At 33.8% G+C, this 25,088-nt stretch overlaps 1 protein-coding gene across 2 annotated transcripts in view; it reads left to right on the top strand.

The window, feature by feature from the left end:
- The window catches only part of SLIT2 (slit guidance ligand 2), a 388,308-nt gene that overhangs the window by 255,050 nt on the left and 108,170 nt on the right, over positions 1 to 25,088 (top strand). The window contains exons 10-18 of one of the 2 annotated variants that reach the window (XM_074229716.1): positions 3,858 to 3,929; positions 4,447 to 4,518; positions 9,860 to 9,931; positions 12,751 to 12,894; positions 13,043 to 13,206; positions 14,137 to 14,160; positions 18,173 to 18,323; positions 19,534 to 19,608; positions 23,727 to 23,870. In XM_074229716.1, coding sequence (XP_074085817.1) covers positions 3,858 to 3,929; positions 4,447 to 4,518; positions 9,860 to 9,931; positions 12,751 to 12,894; positions 13,043 to 13,206; positions 14,137 to 14,160; positions 18,173 to 18,323; positions 19,534 to 19,608; positions 23,727 to 23,870 — 918 coding nt within the window. The remainder of the gene's footprint in view (positions 1 to 3,857; positions 3,930 to 4,446; positions 4,519 to 9,859; positions 9,932 to 12,750; positions 12,895 to 13,042; positions 13,207 to 14,136; positions 14,161 to 18,172; positions 18,324 to 19,533; positions 19,609 to 23,726; positions 23,871 to 25,088) is intronic. The other variant, XM_074229717.1, reaches the window with a different exon arrangement.

Raw genomic sequence — 25,088 nt, 5'->3', positions numbered from 1 at the left:
CCAGATTTTCATATTATCAAGTCAAATTTCTTGTCTACCAGGATAATTTCAGAATCTTTAGGTACCTTCAAAATAAAGGGAAAATTTCCAGTGGTTCATGGAATTAGCATTTTACAACCTGGTTCTCATGAGGAAATTTTACTAGAAACAAAGCAAATAGCCCAAAGAGAGAATTCCTTTTGCCCTGCATTTTTATGATGAATATAATTACCCACCTGAAGAAGTCTGCACAGAACTATAAACTTCCTAAATGTCCCTTTCATAATAACTATTGCAAAAACACAGTAAATCTTCCTGAAATGTCTGATTAAGTTGGTGCCTTTTACGATTATTTTAATTTTGTTGTTGTTTAGATACAGTGATAAAAGAAAATGAATGTAATCTGAATCATACAGGGAATTTATGTATGCAGCACAAATCCCATAAATTATACCCACAGTTGAATACTGGAGAGGAGTCACGAGTATTCCATCTAATAGCTTCCTATTTTAATTATCATTATTGCTAACTGGATACAAAATTCTGTAATTTCTAATCTTTTGAAGGACTGAAAGTGTTATCAATATTCTCCAAAATCATCACTTTGAGGTAAACTGCCTAATCTCTCTGTTGTGGTTATACTACACCTGTTTAAATTGTCTTCTGACTCATTCAGGTTCTTTTTTTTCCTGAAGATAACTTTGGTGGGCTTTTTAGGTAATGCTTATTGAATCAGGTTTCTTTACATTCTATTGTTTTTAATTACCATCTGCTTGGAAAGATTTTGAAGAGAATTCAAAATTCCTTATATTTTTATTACTAATAAATGTTATTAAGAGATCAGTGGCATAAGAATTTGTTACTAAAAATTTTACTAAGAAATCAGTGGCATGTGTTGAGTTGGTAGCTTCATTCATTTTCTTAGCTGGGTCAACTAATCAGATATTAAGAAGCAGTCTTTAAGATTCAAGTATGTGAATGAGATGGTTCTAGTATTATAGTCATACAATCCATACCTTCAAGAAGCTTATGTTCCAATGAGGAATGTATTACATGTACACATGATGATGAAAAAAATGTGACGAAGTAAGTAAAAAATTCAGACAGTATAAGTTTGGGAAAATTTAAGAAGAAAAAGACACTTTTCATGTGGTAGAATCAAGAAAACCTTCATAGCAAAGGTAGCATATGAAAAAGTACTTGTGGTAGGAAAGAATTTTCAGGAGACTGTTTATGCTAGGCATGGCAGACCATATATAAGAGCATATGGTGACTGGAAGAACAAAGGACAAGATTAGGAGACAATTGTCTAATTTATTTTACATGTAAAGTGTGTAGAAAGTAGCATGAATAAGATTGAGAAAGTTTATTAAAGCTAGGTTGTGAATGACTTATATGTCAAGTTAATGTGTGGATTTAATTGGATATTGGGGCTTATTACTATAGCTAAGAAGCTCTACTAAAGAAAGCTGGTAAAGGGGGTGGCTAGGTAGCATAGTGGATAAAGCAACAGCCCTGGAGTCAGGAGTACTTGGGTTCAAATCTGGTCTCAGACACTTAATAATTACCTAGCTGTGTGGCCTTGGGCAAGTCACTTAACCCCATTTGCCTTGCAAAAATCTAAAAAAAAAAGCTGGTAAAGGGGGCAGCTAGGTGGCACAGTGGATAGAGTACCTACCGCCCTGGGAGTCAGGAGGAACTGAGTTCAAATCTATTTTCAGGCACTTAATAATTACCTAGCTGAGTCACTCAACCTTACTGCCTTACAAGAACTAAGTAAATAAATTTTAAAAAAAGAAAGCTGAATCAGCTAGAAGGGTTTTTTTCCCCCAATATTCCATATAAGGGAAAATTAGCACCTGAACTAGGGTTGTGGTTATAGCAGTGGAGAAAATGGAATCAATATGAGAGAGCCAAAAGGATTTGGCAACACCATGAACAACCCATTTTAATCATTAGACTTTCTGAAAACACCAGGTTGACTATCCACTTCACATCTGTCACATCCGTGTCTTTCCTCCCATCAACCTGGTTCAAGCATTCATTGACTGGATAACTGAAACAACCTTCTATTTGGTCTCTCTACTTTTCCTTGAATGTTTCATTTTACCTAGTACTCCATGTTTTTGTTTTTGTGTTGGTTTTTTTTTGCAGATTTTTGTTCCCCCTTATGCTTGGAATAGGCTTTTGCCTTTCCTTTTCTCTGCCTCTTAGAATCCTTGACTTCATTTAAGTCTCAGCTTAGATGACAATTTCTATACCAACCTTTCCTAGTTTCTCTGGGTTTTTTCCCTCTAATGATCCTCTAATTAACTTGATTAACTTGCATATAACATATATTCTGGTAGAAGGTAGAATCATAAATGTCATGGTATGTTAGTTTTTGTTTTCTTTATTCCATTTCCAGTTCTGTTTCAGTGACATGCAGATTAGAGGTGCTTAATAAATATATGTTTAATTACATTAAATTAATAATATACTTAAGTACTCTATATGATCATACATGCATTTGAACTTTTAAAATATCAAATAAATCAAACATTTTATATATATATATATCTATTCTAACCATCAAGAATTAATATGAAAAAATAAAATAATATTATAAAAGAATTAATATGAAATAGATAATAATTAAATACAAAATTCTATAATGTTGACTATAAGTAGAGTAGGAACTTGGAAACAGGCTTTTTGGTAATTGCTAAGGTAGTCAAAGAAAACCTGGAAAAATGTACATTAAGAAAAAGTTAACCAGAAGACTAGAAAGTATGATCATTACAAAGTGTGGCATAGAATAGGGAGAAGCAGAGAAATTCTGAGCTGTTAACATACACTTGAAGATGTCAAGATCTTATGAAGAGGCAGCTTGGTATAGTAATATATATATATATAATATATAATATTATATTATATAATATTATATATACATAGTCCTGACTCTGGAGACAAAGAAGCTTCAGTTCACATATTTCCCCTGATGCAGCCAAATTATCATAGAACTATTATTTGCATCCCTGGACCTCAGTTTCTTCATCTATGAAATAGGATGATTCGACTAAATGATCTATGTCCCAAACTAATTGATGACATTTTGAGCCTCTTGAAAAGACCTGCTTAGAAAAGGGAGGGAAATAGGCTGAAGCTGGAGCATTTGTGCTAGAAGACAACTTTTTCTCAAAGAAATTTCAATCCCAGTAAAGAGGACTTATTGATTCTTTAACTTCTGTATCTGTAGGATAAACTTTTTAGGTAAATCTGACCTTCTGGGATAGCAGGACAATATACAAGATGATATCTCCTAATCACTCTTAGCTATTTCACTTTTGTTTTGATGGCTTCAGCTAATGATAATTTTTATATGTGCTAATTCACAGAGGAATCTTCAAGGAAAGCAATATGGCATAGAAAGGGGGGGGGGAATTAAAACCACCATCACAAAATAATGGAGGATGATTCTCAGATTTTTAGAAGCCTTTAAATAAAGTTTACTTGTAAACCAATTGCTTTTTTTTTTTAATTTTTTTTAAAAATATTGAGTGTAGAATTAAATAATGAATTCAAAGGTCGACTTTTTTATATGGAGGACAGAGATTAGCTCTCTAATTTCCTACTCCTCCACTTGCTCTATCTATTACTATCCCATAAAACCTTCAAGAGCTACTTTCTCCATGAAGAAGAAATCTAATCCCATTCTCAAAATCATTACATAAATACAGTTAGGTCCTAAGTACTCTAAAGGCTTTTGGGGGAAGGAGTAGAATAGCATTTATAGTGATCATAAATTTGACTTCTTCTGGACATGAATTATGCATATTTAAAACTCTCTTGTCCCATTTTAACACTGTTTTCTCTTTTCTTTTCTTATTTTCTTATAGACGTTTAGAACAAAATTCAATTAAGGTCATCCCGCCTGGAGCTTTTTCATCATATAAAAAACTTCGGAGAATGTGAGTTAGAAAATACTCTGGAATTTTATGCAATTTATATATATATTTTTAAATAATTCATGTTTGTATAAAAGAAGCCATCTGAGTATGGATATTTAAGAGAGTTTGGCAGCTTCATTATTCACTAACATAACAGATTGCTAGCAAGCTCTGGCAATTCCTTCTTCATTAATAGTAGCATTGTTTCATTTAATATGGATTTTCATTAATCCATGATTAGTGAATGATTTCTCATTAACATGAACTTTTGAAGTGAAAATTTTTGAGGTTCTCTCTTTTCAAATGCAGAATTTTTGAGTACATTACATTTCTAAATATTTTCAAACACGTTTCACACAATTGATTTTAATTTTTGTAAAGTCATAGGATCTTTTTCAATCAGAACAGTATTTTATGGAGCAAGTTTCAACATTTATCAAAAATATTTTAAAGAGAAATTTAAAGAGGCATACTTTATTTGCTATTTTTGGTGCATCGGGTTGAATTAATAGAACATGATCTTTTTTTTGCATTTTAGTGACCTTAGCAATAATCAAATCTCAGAAATTGCTCCAGATGCTTTCCATGGCCTGAGATCACTGAACTCACTGTAAGTATTCTCACATCAAATATTTAATAATATTAAGAGTTGAATAAGTAGATTTAATCTATGCCTGTTTTCTTTGTGCCTATTTTATAATGACATTAAATTTTATATTAGGACATCTCAAAAGAAAAAAATTGGTCTAATTTTTTTAAGTGGAAGTTTAAGAACACAATACTCTTTCACATCTAAATCCCATTCCTTTTTCTCCCAAGAAATTTTACTTCTGCAAAAGGGGAAAGAAGCATCCTTCATTTTAAAGTGCCCTAATAGCTATGAATCTAAAAATGACTATGAAAGTGAGATATCCTTTTGAGGTAAAAACCCTTTAATGAAAGTGGAGGTGGAATGTTGAAAAGTAATGGAGCCATCTATTGCTAAAAGGTTTTATCATTGGATTAATAGCTTTAAGACATGTCTAAAGAGGTCACTCTCATATCTCAAAAACAAGAAACTTTATGATGAAAATGCTGGTTTTCAAAATATTTTTAGTAATTTCAAATAATCCCTTTTCTTCCTGCAGAATTCTATAAATTTCACAGATAAATTGAGTCTGAAAATATCTAAAAGAATTTTTAAGTTAAACTTTATAGTTTGAAAGTAAAATTAGATGTAGTTATTTTATAATTTAGCTTAAACATCAAAGAATAGAATGATTCTAAGAGAGAAGAGAAGGGCTATAATGAGCAATTTAGGTTATATAAAAAAGAAATAGCAATAAAGAAATAGCAAATATTTTTGAAAAAGAAAAAAAGACTTTATGGAACTAGAACTGAAGAACTAATTAGAATTTTCAAGAGTATCTGTAATAAGCTCATAACTTACCCTCATGCCTTAGGACCCTAATGAGCATCAGTTATCAATAGAACAATTTATTTCAAACTAATATTCTCACAGTAGAGATTATTGTGGCATTTTGGGAAAGTTGTTTTTCACTTCTAGAGCAAAGGGGAAAATAATTATTTTCAGGTGTTCACATGAGTATTCAGGAATATTAAACTAAGCTGACCTGATGATCTGGTCTTGAGAAAGCATAGAGTAATCACTTCACATTTACTGTTTGGCTTATTGCTGTGGACAGCAGCAGTTCAGGGAGAGAAAGAATTTGGAAAAAGAAAATGTCATATTTCCAACTCAAAATTTAGTGTGTATCTAGGGTGAAGAGTAAGGTCAAGTGGGAAGTGGAAGGGGGAAGTTAGTATGTTATTAAAAATAAGTATGTGACATAAGGGAATCATGACAGAATCAAGTAGTATGTAGTTGCAAAATAGCTATTTTTTAAAAAGTGTTTTAATATTCCTTGGAGAAAAACCTCCTGTGAACTCTAAATAGCACAATTGTAATGATCTAAGCCAACCCTGGAATCTTCTTTCATGCTACCTATTGGATTTAGTGCTTTACTTCTCTTCTAATCTTCCATTTGGATCAAAATAATTTTTTTTTAGGATTTTGCAAGGCAAATGGTGTTAAGGGTTAAGTGGCTTGCCCAAGGCCACACAGCTAGGTAATTATTAAGTGTCTGAGGCTGGATTTGAACTCAGGTACTCCTGACTCCAGGGCCAGTGCTCTATCCACTGCACCACCTAGCTGCCCCCAAAATATTTTTTTTAAAAAACTAAAACTATTCCCCATGAAGTTAAGAACTATAATACTAGAGTTACATGGCATATTTCATGTTTTAAATTCATATGAAACTAAATTTACGATAAGAGAAATGAAAATGTACGTGAAACCCAAAAAGTTCACAATCCATACAGAAGTTTGCATATTTATGACAGACAAAATGAGAAGAAAACACAAAGCTTCACTTAAGGGGTATTGGTATGAGAGGGAGAAAGGGAAAGATGGGGAAAAAGACAATGTCCTTCAAAATGCGAAAGTGCAATATGATGGTAAAGCCAGTTCCCTTGGGAACTGCTAGACTATGAAGTCAGGATGATTTCCTTATCTATAAGGGTTCCAGCTGCACAAGCAATTTCTCAGCCTAGTGCAGACTGACTGGTATCTGTCTTGATTCTCAAGGATTCACAAGCTGCATTTTGGGACACAAACAACATATTATCTTAATTCAAGAGGGGCTTCATCCTGCACACATTCAGGGCTTCCAGTATATTCTGACTACAATATTTCTGGAAAATATGACGACTCAAAAAGGCAAGATCAGGGAACCCCTTAATATTCCTTAACAAACCACACCAGAGGAAGGAAGGAAGGAAGGAAGGAAGGAAGGAAGGAAGGAAGGAAGGAAGGAAGGAAGGAAGGAAGGAAGGAAGGAAGGAAGGAAGGAAGGAAGGAAGGAAGGAAGGAAGGAAGGAAGGAAGGAAGGAAGGAAGGAAAAGGAAGGAAGACTGCATTTGTAAATGAATTTTTCTCTTCCAGCTTCACTACATTTTTCTTTTCCCTTTACACTTGATGACTGAGGATGATCAGACACAAACTGAGGATCAACAATGTACTGGGCCATATGTTTGATAAGGAGCAAGAAAGTAACATAGGAAGCATTTGGGAAATTTGGCAGAGCATTTAATGATCTCATCACCCCATCTTCCATATTTACATCTCTAATACTGCCATATCTCTCTCTCTCTCTCCTATTATTTTGTTTACACTTTTATTGAGTTGACTTTTGCTCCAGCTTAGTTAGTCAGCTCTTCATTTTCTATTACTGCCAACATGATACAACATGATGACATTTCTATGATTGGAGACTGGGGAGGGCAGATTACAATTTCAATTTGTTTTGAATCTTTAATATACTCTTATATATGCTCTTAAATTGAGCTTAAATTTTCTCATGAATATTCAGACTATTTTAGAGAGCCAAATTGCCCTCTATTTCTTGCCTGCATGTTGCTAATAACATATAAAGACTACATAAACATTCATTTTCTGTTGTCTTCTCTTTTCAAATACACACACAGACACACACACACACACACACACACACACACACACACACACACACACACACACACACACACACACACACACACACACACATCCTCCAGTGCTTTATGTTGTGGAAGTGATGTTGGAATGCTAAAGGTTTTGGTAGCAAAGTATAGCTTCTATCAGAGCCCTACTCCTCCCCTGCCAGCTGAAAAAAGCTTAAGATATGAATCCAGCAGCCAAATATATCTAAGAGCCTATCTATAGGAATAGAAAGTAAATAAAAAAGACAATTAGCTCCAGATGGATGGCTAAAAGGAGAGAAATTGAGAGGTCAGAGTATAATATATTTATTGACAGTTATTTCTTAATGTAGGAAATATTATAGTGAAGTCTGCTATACTAAACTCATACCAGCACCAAAGATTTCATTTTCCTCTTCCATTGTGAGTACTTTCTATTGTTGTCCTAGCCTCTGGAATTTTTATAGTAGAAAAGATGAATGACCTGACATAAATCTTCCTGGGGATGAGGTGGGAAGAGATTATCTAGTCTTATCAATATGTATTCCATCAGGTAAGAGGAAACTGTAAGTTTTATGATGGATTTTTACATATTTTCTTGTTTAGTAATTTTTCAGTCATGTGTGACCCTTCATGGCTACTTTTGGCATTTTGTTGGCAGAGATGCTAAAGTAATTTGTCATTTCCTTCTTTAATTCATTGTACAATTGAGGAAAATGAGACAAACATAGTCAAGGCACTTGCTCAGAGTCACATAGTAGTGTCTAAGGTCAACTCTAAGTCCAGTATTCAATCCACTAAGCAAACTAACACCCCATTTTTACATATAAAATTCAAATTAATTAAAAAAGAAATCCAGAAACATCAAGCCATTTTACTGTAAATGATCATAGGGACAGGAACATGATCCAGAATTTCATTGATTATAAAGGCACTCCCAGATTAGAAACTCTGTCTATCAATTCAGTTTGAGAGAGCTGCCTGAATCCATGGGAGCGAAAGTAATTTGTCCAACATTGTACAGTAAGTTTCAGAGGCAAGACTGGAACCCAGTTATGCCTGTTTCTGAGACCAGCTCTCTTTATTCCACATTGCCTCTTTATAAATGACTTGCATAAACATGTGTTTATAATATATGTGTGTGTGTGTGTGTTTATATGTTTAAAACATATGAGCTGATATAGGAGCCACTTATAGAGAAGCAGTATGATGTACATATGTCTATGAGTAATGATGCACTTATTTTAGCACAATATCTATGATTTCTTCAATGTTAAAATTTTCTCTAATCTTTTGGATTATAATCCCTCATAATGGTTCCATGGGTTGCAGTGAAAAAAAATCATCATCTGATAGTAAGCCTCTGATAATAATAATAAGTCCCTCTTGTGTGAGCTAACACTTTGACAAGACATAAGATCTATCCATGGGGACAGTGAGATAATCTTGCTTGATTAGAGCAGAGAGCACATGACAAATAGTAGGAAAAGTTACACAGAGCAGGATAAGGGAGAACAAATTTGGGGGGCAACAGGTAGGTTGAGGGACTCTGAAAATCAAATAGAAGAGTTTGTACTTTGATCTAAAAAGGAAGCCACTATAAGGAAGTCTTTGAGTTAGGAAGACCATAAAGGAAGCTCATCACTTGTCTGTCAATACTGTATATGGTAAATTGAAAGCAGGGAGTTAAGTTTAAAGGCTGTTAGTTGAGAAGATGAAAGAATACACAAGAACTAGAGTAGTATCTGCAGTAACTTCTTTATATTCCTGTTGCTACTTGCACAGACACTGTTTTCTTGCTTCAATTTTTCAACTTTTTCAATCGATATTCCTACATAATAGGTTAATACTTCCCCTTATCCTTTTCCTTTTCCTTAATGGCTGATAAATGGTGCTTATTTTATTTTAAGTTGAAAGACAATAAATTAGATTTTATAGACAGTCATGAAACTGCAGTGACATGTTTAAAAAGAAATCAAGGATCACACTCAAGGAATGTGAACACATTATTAAATATGTCTATTTTGTTCCATTTCTCTCTTTTGAACATGGCTGGGGGCTCTTGCAGGAATGATTTTAAGAAAAGATAAATGGTTATTGGATCACTGCAAAATTTGTAATTTGATTTTGGAAATTTATGTACTAGTAGACATGCTCATTTAGTATAGTTTTCAAACGTTTTCAAATATTGAATCTTATCCACGCAACAGCCTGTGCAGTTAAAAAATATAGCATTATCATCCCCATTTTATTACATGAGAAATCTCTGATGAAAAGAGGTTATTTAGCTTATGAGCAAGAATGCCAGAAGTAGAATCAGTGTTGTAATATGTCTTAATGTATGTTATAGTAGCACAGATACCAATGTGATGTGCACATATTCAGTAGTTATATTTGGCATTTTCTGATTTTCCTAATTATTAATTTTTTAATAGTGTCCTCTATGGAAATAAAATTACAGAACTTCCAAAAAGCCTGTTTGAAGGACTATTTTCTTTACAGCTTCTGTGAGTATTTGCTTTTTTTTTAAATTTAGAGTTTTAAATTTAATCACCACACTGGGTCAGTCTGCAAATGTATATTTCCAACTAGTCTTCAGAAAAATTGGGCCAATATGGACATGATTTAACAAAAACTTTATATAATGGTAAAAGGATAATGTAGTTTAAGATCATTTGTTTGGACAAACAACCATTCCATCTAGCTTTAAAATTTTTCTCAGCAGACTGTCACAAATTTATGATTTCCAGCTGTTCTACCACTTTACACTTGTGCAATCCTTGATCTTGGTCTTGTGAAACATTTGTTTTGACTTAACAGTGGCTGGAAAGGGGAGAAATATGATGGCATGTTTATCAACCTTTGTTAAAAGAATCAGCAGGAGTGGCAGTGCTAAAATAATGCTGTCCACCATCACCAACAACAAAATAGATGATGTGCAAGTAGGCCATAAAACAAACAATGGATACTTTTAAGAAAGATCATCTCAATAATCACTACATTTCAATAGAAAAAAAAATCCATTCATTTGATTAGAAGCATTTATTGTTCAAGTTTTATGAAACTAAGTTTAGGGACTTGCTATATTAATAAACATAGACATGAATGAAAGTATCTGAAAACATCAGACCCTAAAGCTAGAAGGGACTTTGTAGGAACCACTAGATGAATCCCTTCCCCAGCATTCTTTTTTTTTTTTTTGGATTTTTGCAAGGCAAATGGGGTTAAGTGGCTTGCCCAGGGCCACACAGCTAGGTAATTATTAAGTGTCTGAGACCAGATTTGAACCCAGGTACTCCTGATTCCAGGGCCAATGCTTTATCCACTACACCACCTAGCCACCCCTCAGCATTCTTAATAGACAACAAGTCTGTTTGAAAATTTACAGTTACATGGAACTCCCGCCTCCAGATTAATTTTTGACAGTTAAAATTATTAGAAAATTATTATACTGAGCCAAAATATGCACCCTTATAATTTCTACCTTTTACTCTTGATTTTATCTCCTTCAATAGCCAGAATAAATCTAATGCCTTTTCCATATGTCAACCTTTCAAATAATTGAAGATATCGATCTTCCCATCCCTATTTAACATATTATGTATAAATATCTCCAGTTCATTTATTCCAAGAATTCTAAACCTCAAGGAACTATTTTTTAAAACATTTTGAATTATAACTGAATTATTTTAAAATATGTTTGAATTATATTTTAAAATAATTGCTTTTCTTTTAAATCCCATGTGTTTTTTTGCATGTATTCAAAAACATCATTCTAAGAAGAGGTTCATTGAAATCAGTAGGCTGCCAAAGGGACAGTTTAAGCCCTTGCCTTAATTATTAACCGTTTGATTTCCAGTCTTGTCATCATTATGTGACATGCTTCAGTTTTCAAGTCTCTAAATGTAGTCTACCTAGGCATTCCAAAGTGGACCATTTTCCTTCCCTGCAGCTTTATACTAGCTTTATACTGAATCAGTGATATCATTGCTTTAAATATTTCCTCCACTGAGGTGTCACCATTTCCTATTGACTCACCTTATGGCAATTGTCATCCACATCTTGCTAGATATTTTTCATAGAGATCCAACCACAATGAAACATCTTCCTCTGATACTTCTAATATGTAAAAGGCACAAAAGTATCACTTCTCTATTTTTAATCCCTCAAGAATATTGACTACAGGAGTATTTTTTGACTTTAAGAATATAAAAATATTTTCTGATTTTAAGGGGTTTTTTCTAAAATGTTTGCAAAGTAGTTTACATATTAAGAAGCATTTTATAAGCAATGTTTCTATTTGGGAGATTGGTTAATATAGTCTAGAGAGCCCTAAACTTAAATGTACAGAACCAGAGATTCAATCTCAGCCACTCACCTGCTTGGATGGGTTACTTAACTTAAACTCTCTATTCATCTGTTAATACAAAGGTGTTTAGAGTAAATAACCTCTCTTTTTAGATACATCAAGTATTTATTAAGCAATTATTATGTGCTAGGGTTGTGCCAAATATAAATATGAAAGACATTTGCTCCCTGAAGGAACTTTCTTTCCAAAGGAGGAAGATATTACATTAAGAATACTGGAAAGAATGAGTATGGTTTAGAGAGGGTAGAGAAGTAAGATCAAGTTTGGATCATAGCAAGATAAGACCACTTAAGTATCATTCCCTGGGGTAATTATAGGGTTGGAGTCCAAAGTTCAAGTAGAGAAGTGATGGTATCATTGGCCACTATGGAGAAAGGATGACTTATTGTCACTGAGATTTAGACAACATTTTCAAGGCAGCAAAAATCTATAGACATTATTATTCTACTTTTTATACATTTTATCTTCTCCAAGGGTTGTAGACCCGGAACTGGATCCCTTTTTATTTTGTTTCATGTGTCCAGAGCCTAATGCAGCACCTTGCTTAATACTTAATTTGAACTGATGAAGGAATTCATTGAGTTGGCATGGTGGAATAAAGTTTCATGGAAGAAACAGGACTTGAGTAAGATAAAGACAACTAGGATTTTGAATCTTCATAAAGGATGATGATGAGGGATCCTTCTTCACTATATAGAGAAAAATATGAGGAAGATCATGAAAATAGTTGCAAATAGGGATTATATACTATGACCTGTGATACAATAAAACTGAATGATTGGTCCTTAGAACATAGTGGCAACATAAAGCTCCTAAATTCTTCAAATCAAAATTTCATGATTATACTGAAAAGAAACAATTATTTGGGGCAAGGTTTTAGAGAACATGAAGTTTTAAGAAGCTGAATGATTGGAAAACGAATTTAATTTATTAATTCTGTTTGCTATCTTTGATCAGACTATTGAATGCTAACAAGATAAACTGCCTTCGGGTAGATGCTTTTCAAGATCTCCACAACTTGAACCTTCTCTCCTTGTATGACAACAAACTGCAGACCATTGCCAAGGGCACCTTTTCACCCCTGCGTGCTATTCAGACTTTGTATGTATAATTTGGATTTAATTTGGTGGTCCTGAGCCTTTTGCATTTTTCATTCCAGTAGTCTGCTCTATCTTTAGAAATAATTGAGCCAGTTTTAAATAATGTGTAAAATTGTTTGTATGTGTGTGTATGTGTATGTTTCTGAAAGGCATTTGGCTCAGAACCCCTTTATTTGTGACTGCCATCTGAAGTGGTTAGCGGATTATCTTCATACAAACCCTATTGAGACCAGTGGTGCCCGATGCACCAGCCCGCGACGGCTGGCAAACAAAAGAATCGGCCAGATCAAAAGCAAGAAATTCCGGTGTTCAGGTAATTTGCTTAGTTCATCTGTTATTTTTGTGTGTGCTGTCCCAAAACAGTAGTTACAGAAGTAATTGTTGAACATTGCTGAAATTGTTAAATGCTGCAGAACTTATTTCTTTATCTTGTGCCACTAAATATAAGGAGGACTTTAGACATTTTTCATGAGTTGTTGCTGGAGGTAGTTTGGTATTATAACCAACAGAAATAACAAACTATGTGACACATTGAAATTCAGCTGATTGACATACTGTACCATACCCTTGACTTCACTAGGACCTTACAGTTATCTCAGAAGGTTCTTTAAATACTGGCTGGCTCCTACTGAGTTCTCTATTGAACAACTTCAGTATAAACAATCATAATTTCATTTCTCCCAAAAATGAATTGAAGAATGGTAAAAACTACTTCCTCAAGTTGAGACTACTTGAGTGGAAAAGATGATCTCTGTTACTTTATATCATTTGATATCACCCTCTCATATTGGTCCTCTCTTAGATGACCAGGATCATCTAGCTAAATAGATATTTTAAAAGACGTCATCTTAAGAAAATTTAGCAATATTCAAATTATTGTAAACCATTTTGCTAATTAAAGCTATTACATTAATATAAACATGAGTTAATTTCATACTGAAATTACAGTTTTTATTAAAATCTTTAATTGTTTTCAATTTTGATAGCTTGATATACAATTGTTTATACAGGTGTTCATAGCAGTTAACTAATGCTAAAATTAAAAGATAATTATGTATTGTCCATGCTCCAAAATACATTTACAACTCATTCTACATTGTTATATTATAGCTCCTGCTACAAATATACATTTTCACTTAATTATCTATAGAAACTTCAATCCACTCTTGATCTAATATATTTCATATCTTTGCTTGCTGACATTCAGGTGCCTCTTCTATTTTTTCTCTTTTTTTTTATTTAGCTAAAGAACAGTATTTCATTCCAGGTAGGTTTTGCTCTGTAGTAGGACTAACTGCAGACACTCTTCTCACCTGAAACACAAAGTTTTCTCAAAACTTTTTAGATTTTGATGCATGTATTTGAAAAAGGAGTGTCTTTTAGATAGGTTGACTTCTCCTTTGTAGATGACTAGTAGTTCTTTCCTGAAGATGTGGTCTTTGCATGCAGCTTCTGATCTAAAACAAAGTTTCACTCTTTTTTTTTTCCTCACTCACATACTGGCACATTTGTCTAAAATTACTTACACTAGATGGAACTTGCTGCTTTCTATTTAGATCACTTCTACTGCTTACCTTCTATATTGTATCTTTTGTTCTGTTTTTAAAATATAGCTTCCTGAGCTGATTTTAAAGACAGATCTTGCCACGGTCAAAGAGCTAGTTCTATTTGGTCAGTTTCAATTATGTAAGGTTCTGGTTTTTTTAAGGGTCATTTTTTCCCCCTCTTTGCCTTCAAATACTGAAAGAGTAGTTTCCTGCTGACTGTCTGCAACTGTCACCTCTGACCTCACAATTCTTGCATTTCTGGGATCACAATAGAATTCCACAAAAAAAAGAATGTTGGTGTCTTTCATAAAGGCATCAGAAGTTCACACTGATCCCATATGTTATGAATAACTTAAGCAGATGGATAAGTAGATTTGAAAGAATAATCAATAGATCTGATCTTTACTACTTCAGAATTTTTAATATCACTAAAGCAAATGCTGATTTTGGCCCTAGCTCTTTGAAATGTGTTTCTTCTTTTTTTTCCTTGCCTGCAAAAATGTGTGTAATGTGTTCTTAGTTTGTCGTTTTGCTTTAAAATATAAAGCAATGTATTTATATACATATTTCATTAATTGGCAATGTACATCAAGTAGATATATCCTCCAACTGTCAAGTATTTTTGTCAGATATCAATATAAAGGAATTGCCACAGTGTTGGATATGAAGGCAATAATTGTACTTTTAAGTACAATAGGTATGTGCTTGCTCTGTAGCTTAAATAATTAAGAATTGGTTGATTACAGTTTTTATTTTTAACTCGGTGCATTTAAGACATTCATTTTAATTCTATGGCCCATGGAATATTTATTTTGAAGTGGAATAATTGTGGGATTTTTCTATGTTCTCTCATTCATACTGCCTGAATATGGGAAAATTAGCAATGGAAGAGGCATATGATTTGCCATCTTTGGCAGTTGTAAAAACTCATTGTTTTAAAAGCAGAAATAAACTGGAAGGTGATTGGATATCTCGTGCTTACTCAAAGCAGCAGGCCATTTGACATTAATAATAGGTAGAACAGCTGTATTCTTGTCACTAGGAAGCCTCTAAAATAGTCACTATGATTTGCATCCTCAGATGGTAATATTTCTTCACTTTCTGTCTAATCATTACCAATCTGTTCAGATTGTTTTGCTTACCTTTATCATTCTTTGATAACAGAGAAGGACATAAAACAAAGGATGGTACCCTTCATTTGAGGGAGAGAAGAAAATCAAAGTGTTCACCTAAAAATTGAGCTATGGTTTATGTGTGTGCACTCTCACTGCCAATAACTAAAACATAAAAGGTGTTCAAAGGAAAAATCAAAGATCATGACTTAGATATAATCACACATCCATTCATTTACACCATTAAGAAAATAGATAAGTCAGCTAGATTTCAAAAGGATATATCAGGTCCCCATTTTATTGAAGATATTTATTATATCATGAATCTGGATAATCACCATTTGAGCTGTCACTGTCACTGGATTGAATGCTTACATTGTATAACTGACATTTAAACTATTCATGATTGTCTTTTGTGACTACATTCAGAAACTAAGGACTAGTCTATCATTGAAATACACTAATTCTATTTAGTCATAAAAATGACAAAATAATTATTCTATCCTACAATATCTAAGCATCAAGTGTGTTATTCTTCTGAATGTTATTTGGAATTTGAATATAATAACCTGTTAGTCACATCTGAAAGTTTAATTTAAAAGCAGTGGCTATAGATCTCCGTTCCTTGCTGGAACTTTTTTTTTTAAATGACTTAAATGTCCATTTGCTAATAACAATATTACATTGCTTAAGATTTTACATTAACAAATTTATGTTATAAAATGTTTATGAAGAGGCAGTTAATTTGGAGATGGGAAAACATGGGTCTAAGTTCTTCATTTACATGATCCTAGACAAGTTACTCAATCAGTTAATGCCCTGGCATTCTCTGACTGAAAATTACAGAATTGCTTATTTGATATTAGCAGAGAAATTTCCTATTGAAAAACTCACAAACCAATCAAATTTCAGGTACAATTCACCAAAATTAAAAAGTATACTAAAAATAAATTTGTAATGTGCATGTTATACCATTTCCCTTTTAAAAAAAATATATGAGCATTTAATAGCTATCTCTGAGGTGTCAGGTGCTTAGGATACAAAGATACAAATGAGAATAGTTCTTGCCTTCAAGGAGCTTATCTTCTAATGAGGATAATGCTAGTTGTCAATATTCAGAAGAGATATCAGAATTCACGATTCTGTGATTTCAGTTCTGACTTCAGAACTGTAGCCTCTCTACTTTATTGCAAGTATAAGAATTCATGATTCTGTGATTTCAGTTCTGATGTCAGAACTGTAATCTCATTATGTCATTGCAAGAATAAGAATGATAAATTAACACAAAAAAAACATGGAAGGCACAGTCTCATTTTAGGAAAAACTCACACCACAGAAAAGATAATAAATATTGCACATGAGAACCCTGTAACACATAACAGATTGATCCCCTAAAATGAGAGTGGGGGGGAAAGGTTAAATTGCATGTCTTGATTACAAATAGGATTACTCTTTCCTTCTTGGCTATCTTTACTTTTGCAGGAGTTCACCATTTTGGCTGTAAGTAAAAAGTGTAGTGTCTAAACTGAATCATGGTGGCCTTTCCCAATCTTGATGCATCTCCTCCTGTTAGTCTTAGTCTTCGCACCTTTGTTTGAAAAGGTCAAAGGTGTTTTGAGCTTCTCTCTGTTCTCCCTGGAACAAACCTCAATTTCTTCCTGGATATATTCTGAAAAGGGGAAAAGTTTTGCTTCCATTCTATAGATTATGAGAAATGGCAAGAAGACTTTTCAGTGTAGACCTTTCCTTGTCTTTCCTGTAAAGAGATAATAAATAGTAACACTGAACTCTGGAGGTAAACAGTCTGCAAGGAGAATGCATGTCCTTCCTGTCCACGGTATTTCACTGCCAGTGTCTGTTGCTTTTCCCCCTAATTCCTTTGTCTTTCCTCTTGGTCTGATCCTTTGGCCTAGTGGATGCAGTAATGATAATGTGGCGAGATTTTCTGTTGTGCTTGATCTAACCATGTGGTTGTGAGGTATGAGTAAAACATGGTTCTGTCAAGCACCATGGAACGTCACGCAGCTTTCTACAGCATGACAAGCTGCTGAGGCTTAAATCAGGATTATACATTTTTTAAAACAAAATTTTTAAAAAGAGGGTTTGGTGTATTTTTGAGATTATGTGGAAGGTAGGGAGCCATAAATGAATCTTGAAGACTGAATAAAGTCCAGTCATCCCATAAGGGGGAATTAAAATGCCCTAAGCAAAAGATGACATACAAAGATACACTGATGTCAGTTAAAAATCCTTACTCAGAGGAATAATAAACTCTGGGAGAATAAAGAGCAATAATTGTGTGATTAGCTGCGAAGCAGGCTAGATTGGCTCATAACAGGATCAGCAGGAAATACAGCTGTGAAAAGCTCAACTTATTAATGTTATCCTATCATGTGAATCTGGTCACATTTTTTCCCTTAGTGAATTTCAAGCCCTTGCATTAACCCTCTCCTGACACCCTATGTCTGTGCCGTATGACAGTACTGACCAAATATTGCCCAAGCTATACACTTGCTGTTGAATTGGAGATTTCTTTCTTTATTTTTTCCTTCCTTCAAAAAAAAATAAGCATCCTCAACTTTATGCTTAGTCTTGTCTCTTGGTTTTTACTCCTTAATAGGCACAGAAGATTATCGATCAAAATTAAGCGGAGACTGCTTTGCAGATCTGGCTTGCCCTGAAAAGTGTCGTTGTGAGGGAACTACAGTGGATTGCTCCAATCAAAAACTCAACAAGATTCCTGATCACATTCCTCAGTACACTGCAGAACTGTGAGTCCATCTCACCCCAAACATCACCCCATTCCAAATAATGTCCCTCTATATTTTCCTGGGGCTCTATCATTTACAATGGAATTTTCACTTGTGTTATTCCATATAATGGATATAACAGAATTCTAGAAGACCGCGAGGAGATGAACAGGATCATAAGATCATATTTAAAGCTAGAAATGGCCCCAAACCATCATAGTCCATCCCCCTCATTGTTTTTGGAAAACTGAGCCCACGGGTGTTGAAGTACCTTGCCCAGATGACACGATTATCTGAGTCATGCCATGATCAGTCTTCTGACTCCAGATGAAGAAATTAATTCAATGGAAATTATAATGTTCTTGTTGTATTCTCAATAATTAAAATTTTTTCAAATTGATACACTTTGTTATAACCATTGTTCTATGTAAATTAGTGTTTTCAAGTATCTCAGTTCATCTCTCTGCCCCTGGGGAGAACTCAAGAAATCCGTTTTCAGCTCATTGTGCAGTTAGCACTAGCAGTGCTAATAGGAGTCACTATTTAACTATTCTGTTAATTATGAGAGTTTAATTAGGGGAGGCTAATATAATTTTTTTAATTAACTATTGATTTGAGTTCAAGGGATAAAAGGCATTATATGGATATCAAACTCTAAACTCTGAATGACAGTTCTCACCAAACTATAGGAATATCCAATACTAATATTTTATATATAGGGAATATATATCACTAAGAAAACTAGGTCTTGGGCAACTCAATTTTTTAATTAATTTCTATCCTTTGTGGACTTTTGAAATTTGTTATTTTATGTATTTTAATCATGTCATATTACTGCATATTTAGTGTTAATCTGAAAAGAGAGCATTTCATCCTATTCTAGACTCCTTTGCCACTCATTTGACATTTTATCATCTGTTGCCTTGAATTATAAATTATCTCGTTATATGTTTACTTTTTCTTTCAAACACGTCTATAATCTTTGAAGGCAAGAACTTCTTTGAATCTCTCATGGCTCCAAGCATAAGAACCTATAGACAGGTACTTCTTAACTATGTTATACATGGGGAAATTAGGACCCATATGGACCAAGTGATTCACCCAGTCACACAGATGATAAGTGGCAGAGGTGGAATTTGACATGAGGTCCTCTGGCTTTAAATCCATTGCTAATCCTTAGTGGTAGGAATACTCTTGACTTTATAACATTTTGTTTCTTTTTTTTTCCCAGCCGTCTCAATAACAATGAATTCACAGTGTTGGAAGCTACAGGGATCTTTAAGAAACTTCCTCAGCTACGTAAAATGTAAGCTTATTATCTTCATCTTCTTTCCACTTGTGTGCATTTCCCTTTAGCATATTTGAAAATTATGAAATGTGAAAAGTGCCAGCCCAGCAGATAATCAAACCCCCATAAGTAGCTCTTGCATGGGTTAGCTTAATGAATGGAGGTTAGAGCTGACTCCTCTGGTCCTTAGTCTAGACACAAGCAAGAACAAATCTTATCATGGTGTCTTTGGACATCTTCTTTTAGACTTTGACAGCTGGTCGGTTATGAAGACACAGCAGGAATGGAGCAATCTAAGCTCATCAGAAATGCACCCAGTAATGTTTTGTAACTTCCTTTACTACTCCCCAAACCATACTGTTAACGCCTCTTTTAACACATTCAAGAAAAGCACTTGACTTTTTTTGCTTCATTAAACTTTCATCAAAAAATAATCAAAATCAAATGATTGGAAAACCGACTTGTTAGCTCATCTATGTGAATTCATGTTGACAATTCATATTGTAAAATAAGTTTACCAACTCAGCAGTTTCTTGATTTTTTCCCCGAAATCTCTAATCTTTGACCTAAATACTTAGTGAAGTACTGATATATATTCTTAGATGGAATAAAATTGGAAATGTTCTTTTTAAGAAATAGATTAAATATTCATTTGTTTCTCTCTTATGTCTTGTAACTATACATTAAGTCTAAGTCAAAGATCTTAAGTTTTTAATGTAGCACAGTTGTTAATTTTGAAGGTTATTATGCTATTAATTATTGTGAGTTAGGGGCGGCTAGGTGGCGCAGTGGATAAAGCACCAGCCCTGGAGTCAGAAGTACTTGGGTTCAAATCCGGTCTCAGACACTTAATAATTACCTAACTGTGTGCCCTTGGGCAAGCCACTTAACCCCATTGCCTTGCAAAAAAACCTAAAAAAAAATTATTGTGAGTTGATGAAGTCAAAAGTCTGCTTCTCTACTCTTTTTCACTTAGGGAAATAAAATAGAGAGTTGGAAAGAAGGTATCATGGAGGAGGTTTAGATTGGGTTCCTTTATTCATTCTCAATCAAAACAGTACTAAGGGCCTATTATGTATAAAGCACTCTGTGAAGGAGTAGAAAAGATTCACAGTTTAGAAAAGATTTGTCTTTATGAGAGTTACAAAAATCATAGTAACATATAAAGAACTAATCATGGTTAATTATAATACCCTGTGATATTTAGTGCAATGTATTTGATATTTATACCAAATTAAGCTTGGAAGAGTATTATTGACTTAGAACATCAGGGTAGGCTTCCTAGTTGAGGTATCATTTAAGATGGATAGATAAGCATTAACAGGCAAAGGGATAGAGAGAGCATGGGAAACAGGATGAACAAACATTGAGGAGGCAGAACATACTTAGACATACTCTAAGGATCATACTTTCTGGTATGATTGGAGTACAGAGTATACAGATGAAAGAAATATGAAGTAATTGTGAAAAATAAAGTGTTGCCAAATTATGTAGTTTTTTTGGATATGAAATAAAGACGTGTACTCTTTGATAGGAAAATGCTATACCCTGAAAGTCTTTAACCAGAGATTTGCATGGACATATTTATGTGGAAGGAAATTTGTTGAGGCAGCAATATGGGTTCAGTAAACATTTATTAAATCAACTCAATGAACAATTATTAAGTACCTACTATGGGCAAAAAGCCTGATGTGCTAGCATTGAGAATATAAAGACAAAAAGGAAATACCTTCTTCCCCTGAGGTGCCAGAAGGGAAAGTATATGGGATGATGCTGAGGTCTTGAACAGTTGGTGGGATGAAATAGAAGTCTGGAGATTTGGCAGGTCTAAGATGGAATATAATGAATTTACTTTTAGACATGGTGAATTCTAGATTACAGTGGAAGACAAATGGCAGCTGATTATGGAGAACCAATATTCAGAAAAGAGATCTAAGGGAGGATAACTAGATTTAGCAGTTATTTTAGATGTAATAACAGAACCCAAAGAAAATTATGAGATTACCAAGAGAGTACAGAGAGAAAAAAAAAGAGAAAGATTGTAGAATAGGTTGAGAAGATTCAAGAAAATGTGCTAAAGAGTTATTGTAATAGTCAATCAACAAAAATTTATTAAGTGCTTACTGAATACATAGGCACTATGTTAAACATTGAAGATACAAAAAAAAGCGAGTTTTTCTGCTAAGCAGAAAAGTATGTTTAATCCTGTAAGCAATAAAAAGTGTTTAAAAATCATTTGATAACAGTGCTTTGCATATAACAAGACTCATACTTTAGAAAGTGAGATGAAAATGAATTGGAAGATTCAGCTAGGTGGTGCAGTGCATAGAGCACCAACCTTAGAATCAGGAGGACCTGGGTTTAAATCTGCTCTCAAACACTTAATTATTTATCTGTGTGACTTTGGGCAAGTCATTTAAATCCATTGCCTTGCAAAAAGACAAAAAAAAAAAGAAAAAGAAAGAAAATGAATTGGAATAGTAGAGAGAAACTTAAACAAAGGTTAACATATGGAAGACCATGACAATATTTTAGGAAATGTTTCATGAGGACCTGAGCTAGAGTTATGACTGTGTGAGTAGACAAACAGAGAGCTAGGTCTCTGAGAAGACCATTTCAGTAGCATGGTGGTGTCAAAAGTAAGTAGAGTGGAAGTGAAGGGTATAGATAAGACATCTCTCTGTTAGAGAATAATAGGTGGGAATAACCATTCCAGGAGATAAGGGAAGAGCTTCATCCTTTGTCTAGTCTGAGAGAAGGGAAAATAGAAATACAAGTTACTTAAATTTAAGGAAAATAAATTAAAGGTCACAGGTAGAGGGATTAAGAGAGGAATTGTGTTGCATAATTAAAAGAGTATTGAACTTGGAAGCCAAAGAAACATAGGTTACTAGCTATGTGACCCATAATCATTCCATTTTATCTCTGTCCATTTTTTTATCTATAATATGCCAGTAATATTGCCTGTGGTATCTACCTTAAAAGTTTTTAGTCAGCAAACTTCTAGTAAGTGTTTATTATGTTAAACCATGCAAAGATAAAATAAAAGAGGCAATCTCTGCCTTCAAGGAGCTTACATTCTTTTTTATTTTTATTTTTATTTGGTTTTTGCAAGGAAATGGGGTTAAAGTGGCTTGCCCAAGGCCACACAGCTAGGTAATCATTGAGTGTCTGAGGACAGATTTGAACTCAGGTACTCCTGACTCCAGGGCTGGTGCTCTATCCTCTGCCCCACCTAGCCACCCCAAAGAGCTTATATTCTAATGGAGGAATAGAATACTTAAAGGGGAACTGAAAAGTGGAAGGGGAAGAGAAGAAGGAACCCACTTTAGGGATATGGTAGCAAAGTCCAGTCAGATAATGAGCCAGAGGAATGAAGGATGGCTGGCCTGCACCCTTCCTCAGAATGAAGGCTTTAAGAGGAACTCACCATTGGAGAAAGGAACTGTAAGGATAGAGGGATCTTCCAGAGTGGAAAGGTAGTAAGGTATTAAGTAAGTATTAAGTATTAAGTATTAAGTATTAAGTATTAAGTATTAGAGAATCAGAGGTGGAGCCAGGAGAGAAATGAAGGATAACTAGCTTCTTAGGTTCTTAGGATTAATTTTTAATATAGAAATATATATATATATATATATATACACATTTATATAGTAGATATAAATATATAATTTACAAACCTTTAAAAGCTATATGACTCAACTATTATTACTTATACTGACTACTCCTTTTTTTTCCAACAAAGATTTCTTGATCATTTGGACACTATAAATATATATAGGATAGGCCTTGGTTTTGAACAAGGACTATCTTACACACCTTTTATACAAAGTGTTATTAAGGTTTTTGTTATTGCCATTTTTCCTCTTGTCTTTTCTCATGTAGGGTAACAAGAGCTCTTTGAGTCCCAGAATTTGACAATTTATTCAGAGTTAGGAGATTGGAATGGGAAATCTTGAAAAATTTTATGACATTTCTTCCCTAAAAGAAAAATAAAGGTAGATAGCTAGATAAATAGATAGATATAGATAAATACAGTATATAATTCCTCTTCAATACATTTTATTTTTTGATGCCATTAATAATCATGAAGAAATCCCCAACTATTTCTCATTGTCACATTGATATTCATTTAGAAACCTCAGCAACAATAAGATCACAGATATTGAAGAAGGAGCATTTGAAGGAGCCTCTGGTGTAAATGAAATTCTTCTCACTAGTAACCGATTGGAAAATGTTCGCCATAAGATGTTCAAAGGATTAGAAAGCCTGAAAACTCTGTAAGCATCCCTTTTTTTATCGTAACTTTTTTGTGTTTGAATAATTGTTTTTCTCACACATAGATGTGATTTAAAGCAGGTAAACATTCATTCAGCAGCCATTTGTTATGCACCCACTATGTGCATATTCCCTTGGTGGGAGAGGTATAAAAATTGATGTGCAATTCAACAAGAATTTATTAATCATATATTACCTAGCAAAGCAATGTGCTAGTACTAAGGAGACAAAGAAGGAAATTAATGTGGTTTCTGTTTTCAGTGAGCTCATATTTTAGTAGTAAAATAAAACATTTCCTTGCTGAATTGTTATCATGATACTACATAAGTGTGTAGAGAAAATCATACATTTTTAAAATCTATGCCAGTGTATTGCAACTTATAGCAGTCTTACCAAATACTAAAAGTATTTAAATACTTGTTTTCTGATGAATTGTATGTCTCCATTTTTAAGACAGACAGATAGAGAGAGAGAGAGAGAGAGATAGAGAGATAGAGAGAGAGAGAGACTATTTATCAAGGATTTACTATATTCTAGATATTATGATAAACAATACAGAATGTACAAATATAAGCAGGAAACATAATCCCTAGAGTCAAGGGAGCCTACATACTAACATGAAAACAACACATAAAAAGGAAGATGGAAAGTGGTGAGATGTGAATGAATGGCATGGTGTAGAGATGGAAAGGAAATGAATTGATAGTCTGTTTTCTGGCAAGATATGGACCAATCTGGCTAAATTAAGAAATAACTTTAAGGTGATTAATTTCTCAACAACAGAAATCATGGAAAAACCATTAATCAAGACTAGTTGTCTAGCTTGTATTTCTTTTACTGGTCCTCTAATTTTAGTATTGGGACCTTCAGTTTCACAAATATGAACTAGTTCACTGCTCTCCTCCTATTCAAAACTATAGATACCTCATTTTGCTTCACTGGCAGCAATATAAGGCTATAGAAACTAGAACTATATTTCCCTCTCTTCTTTCTGACATACATTTGAACATTCCCCATCCATTTTAAAATTTGAAGCCGTGTAAGAAATCACAATGACATTGGTCCAGATAAAATCTGGAGGAGAATAGGTCAGAAGAAAATTAGGTGGTTCAGTGAATAGAGCACCGGTCCTGGAGTCAGGAGGACTTGAGTTCAAATCAAACCTCAGACACTTAATAATTACCTAGCTGTGTGACCTTCTGCAAGTCACTTAACCCCAG

Source organism: Macrotis lagotis, chromosome 3 (assembly GCF_037893015.1).
Source record: "Macrotis lagotis isolate mMagLag1 chromosome 3, bilby.v1.9.chrom.fasta, whole genome shotgun sequence".
Lineage (NCBI taxonomy): Eukaryota > Metazoa > Chordata > Mammalia > Peramelemorphia > Peramelidae > Macrotis > Macrotis lagotis.
The sequence above is the reverse complement of the archived record's forward strand: the minus strand, read 5'-3'. Positions and strand labels throughout refer to the sequence as shown.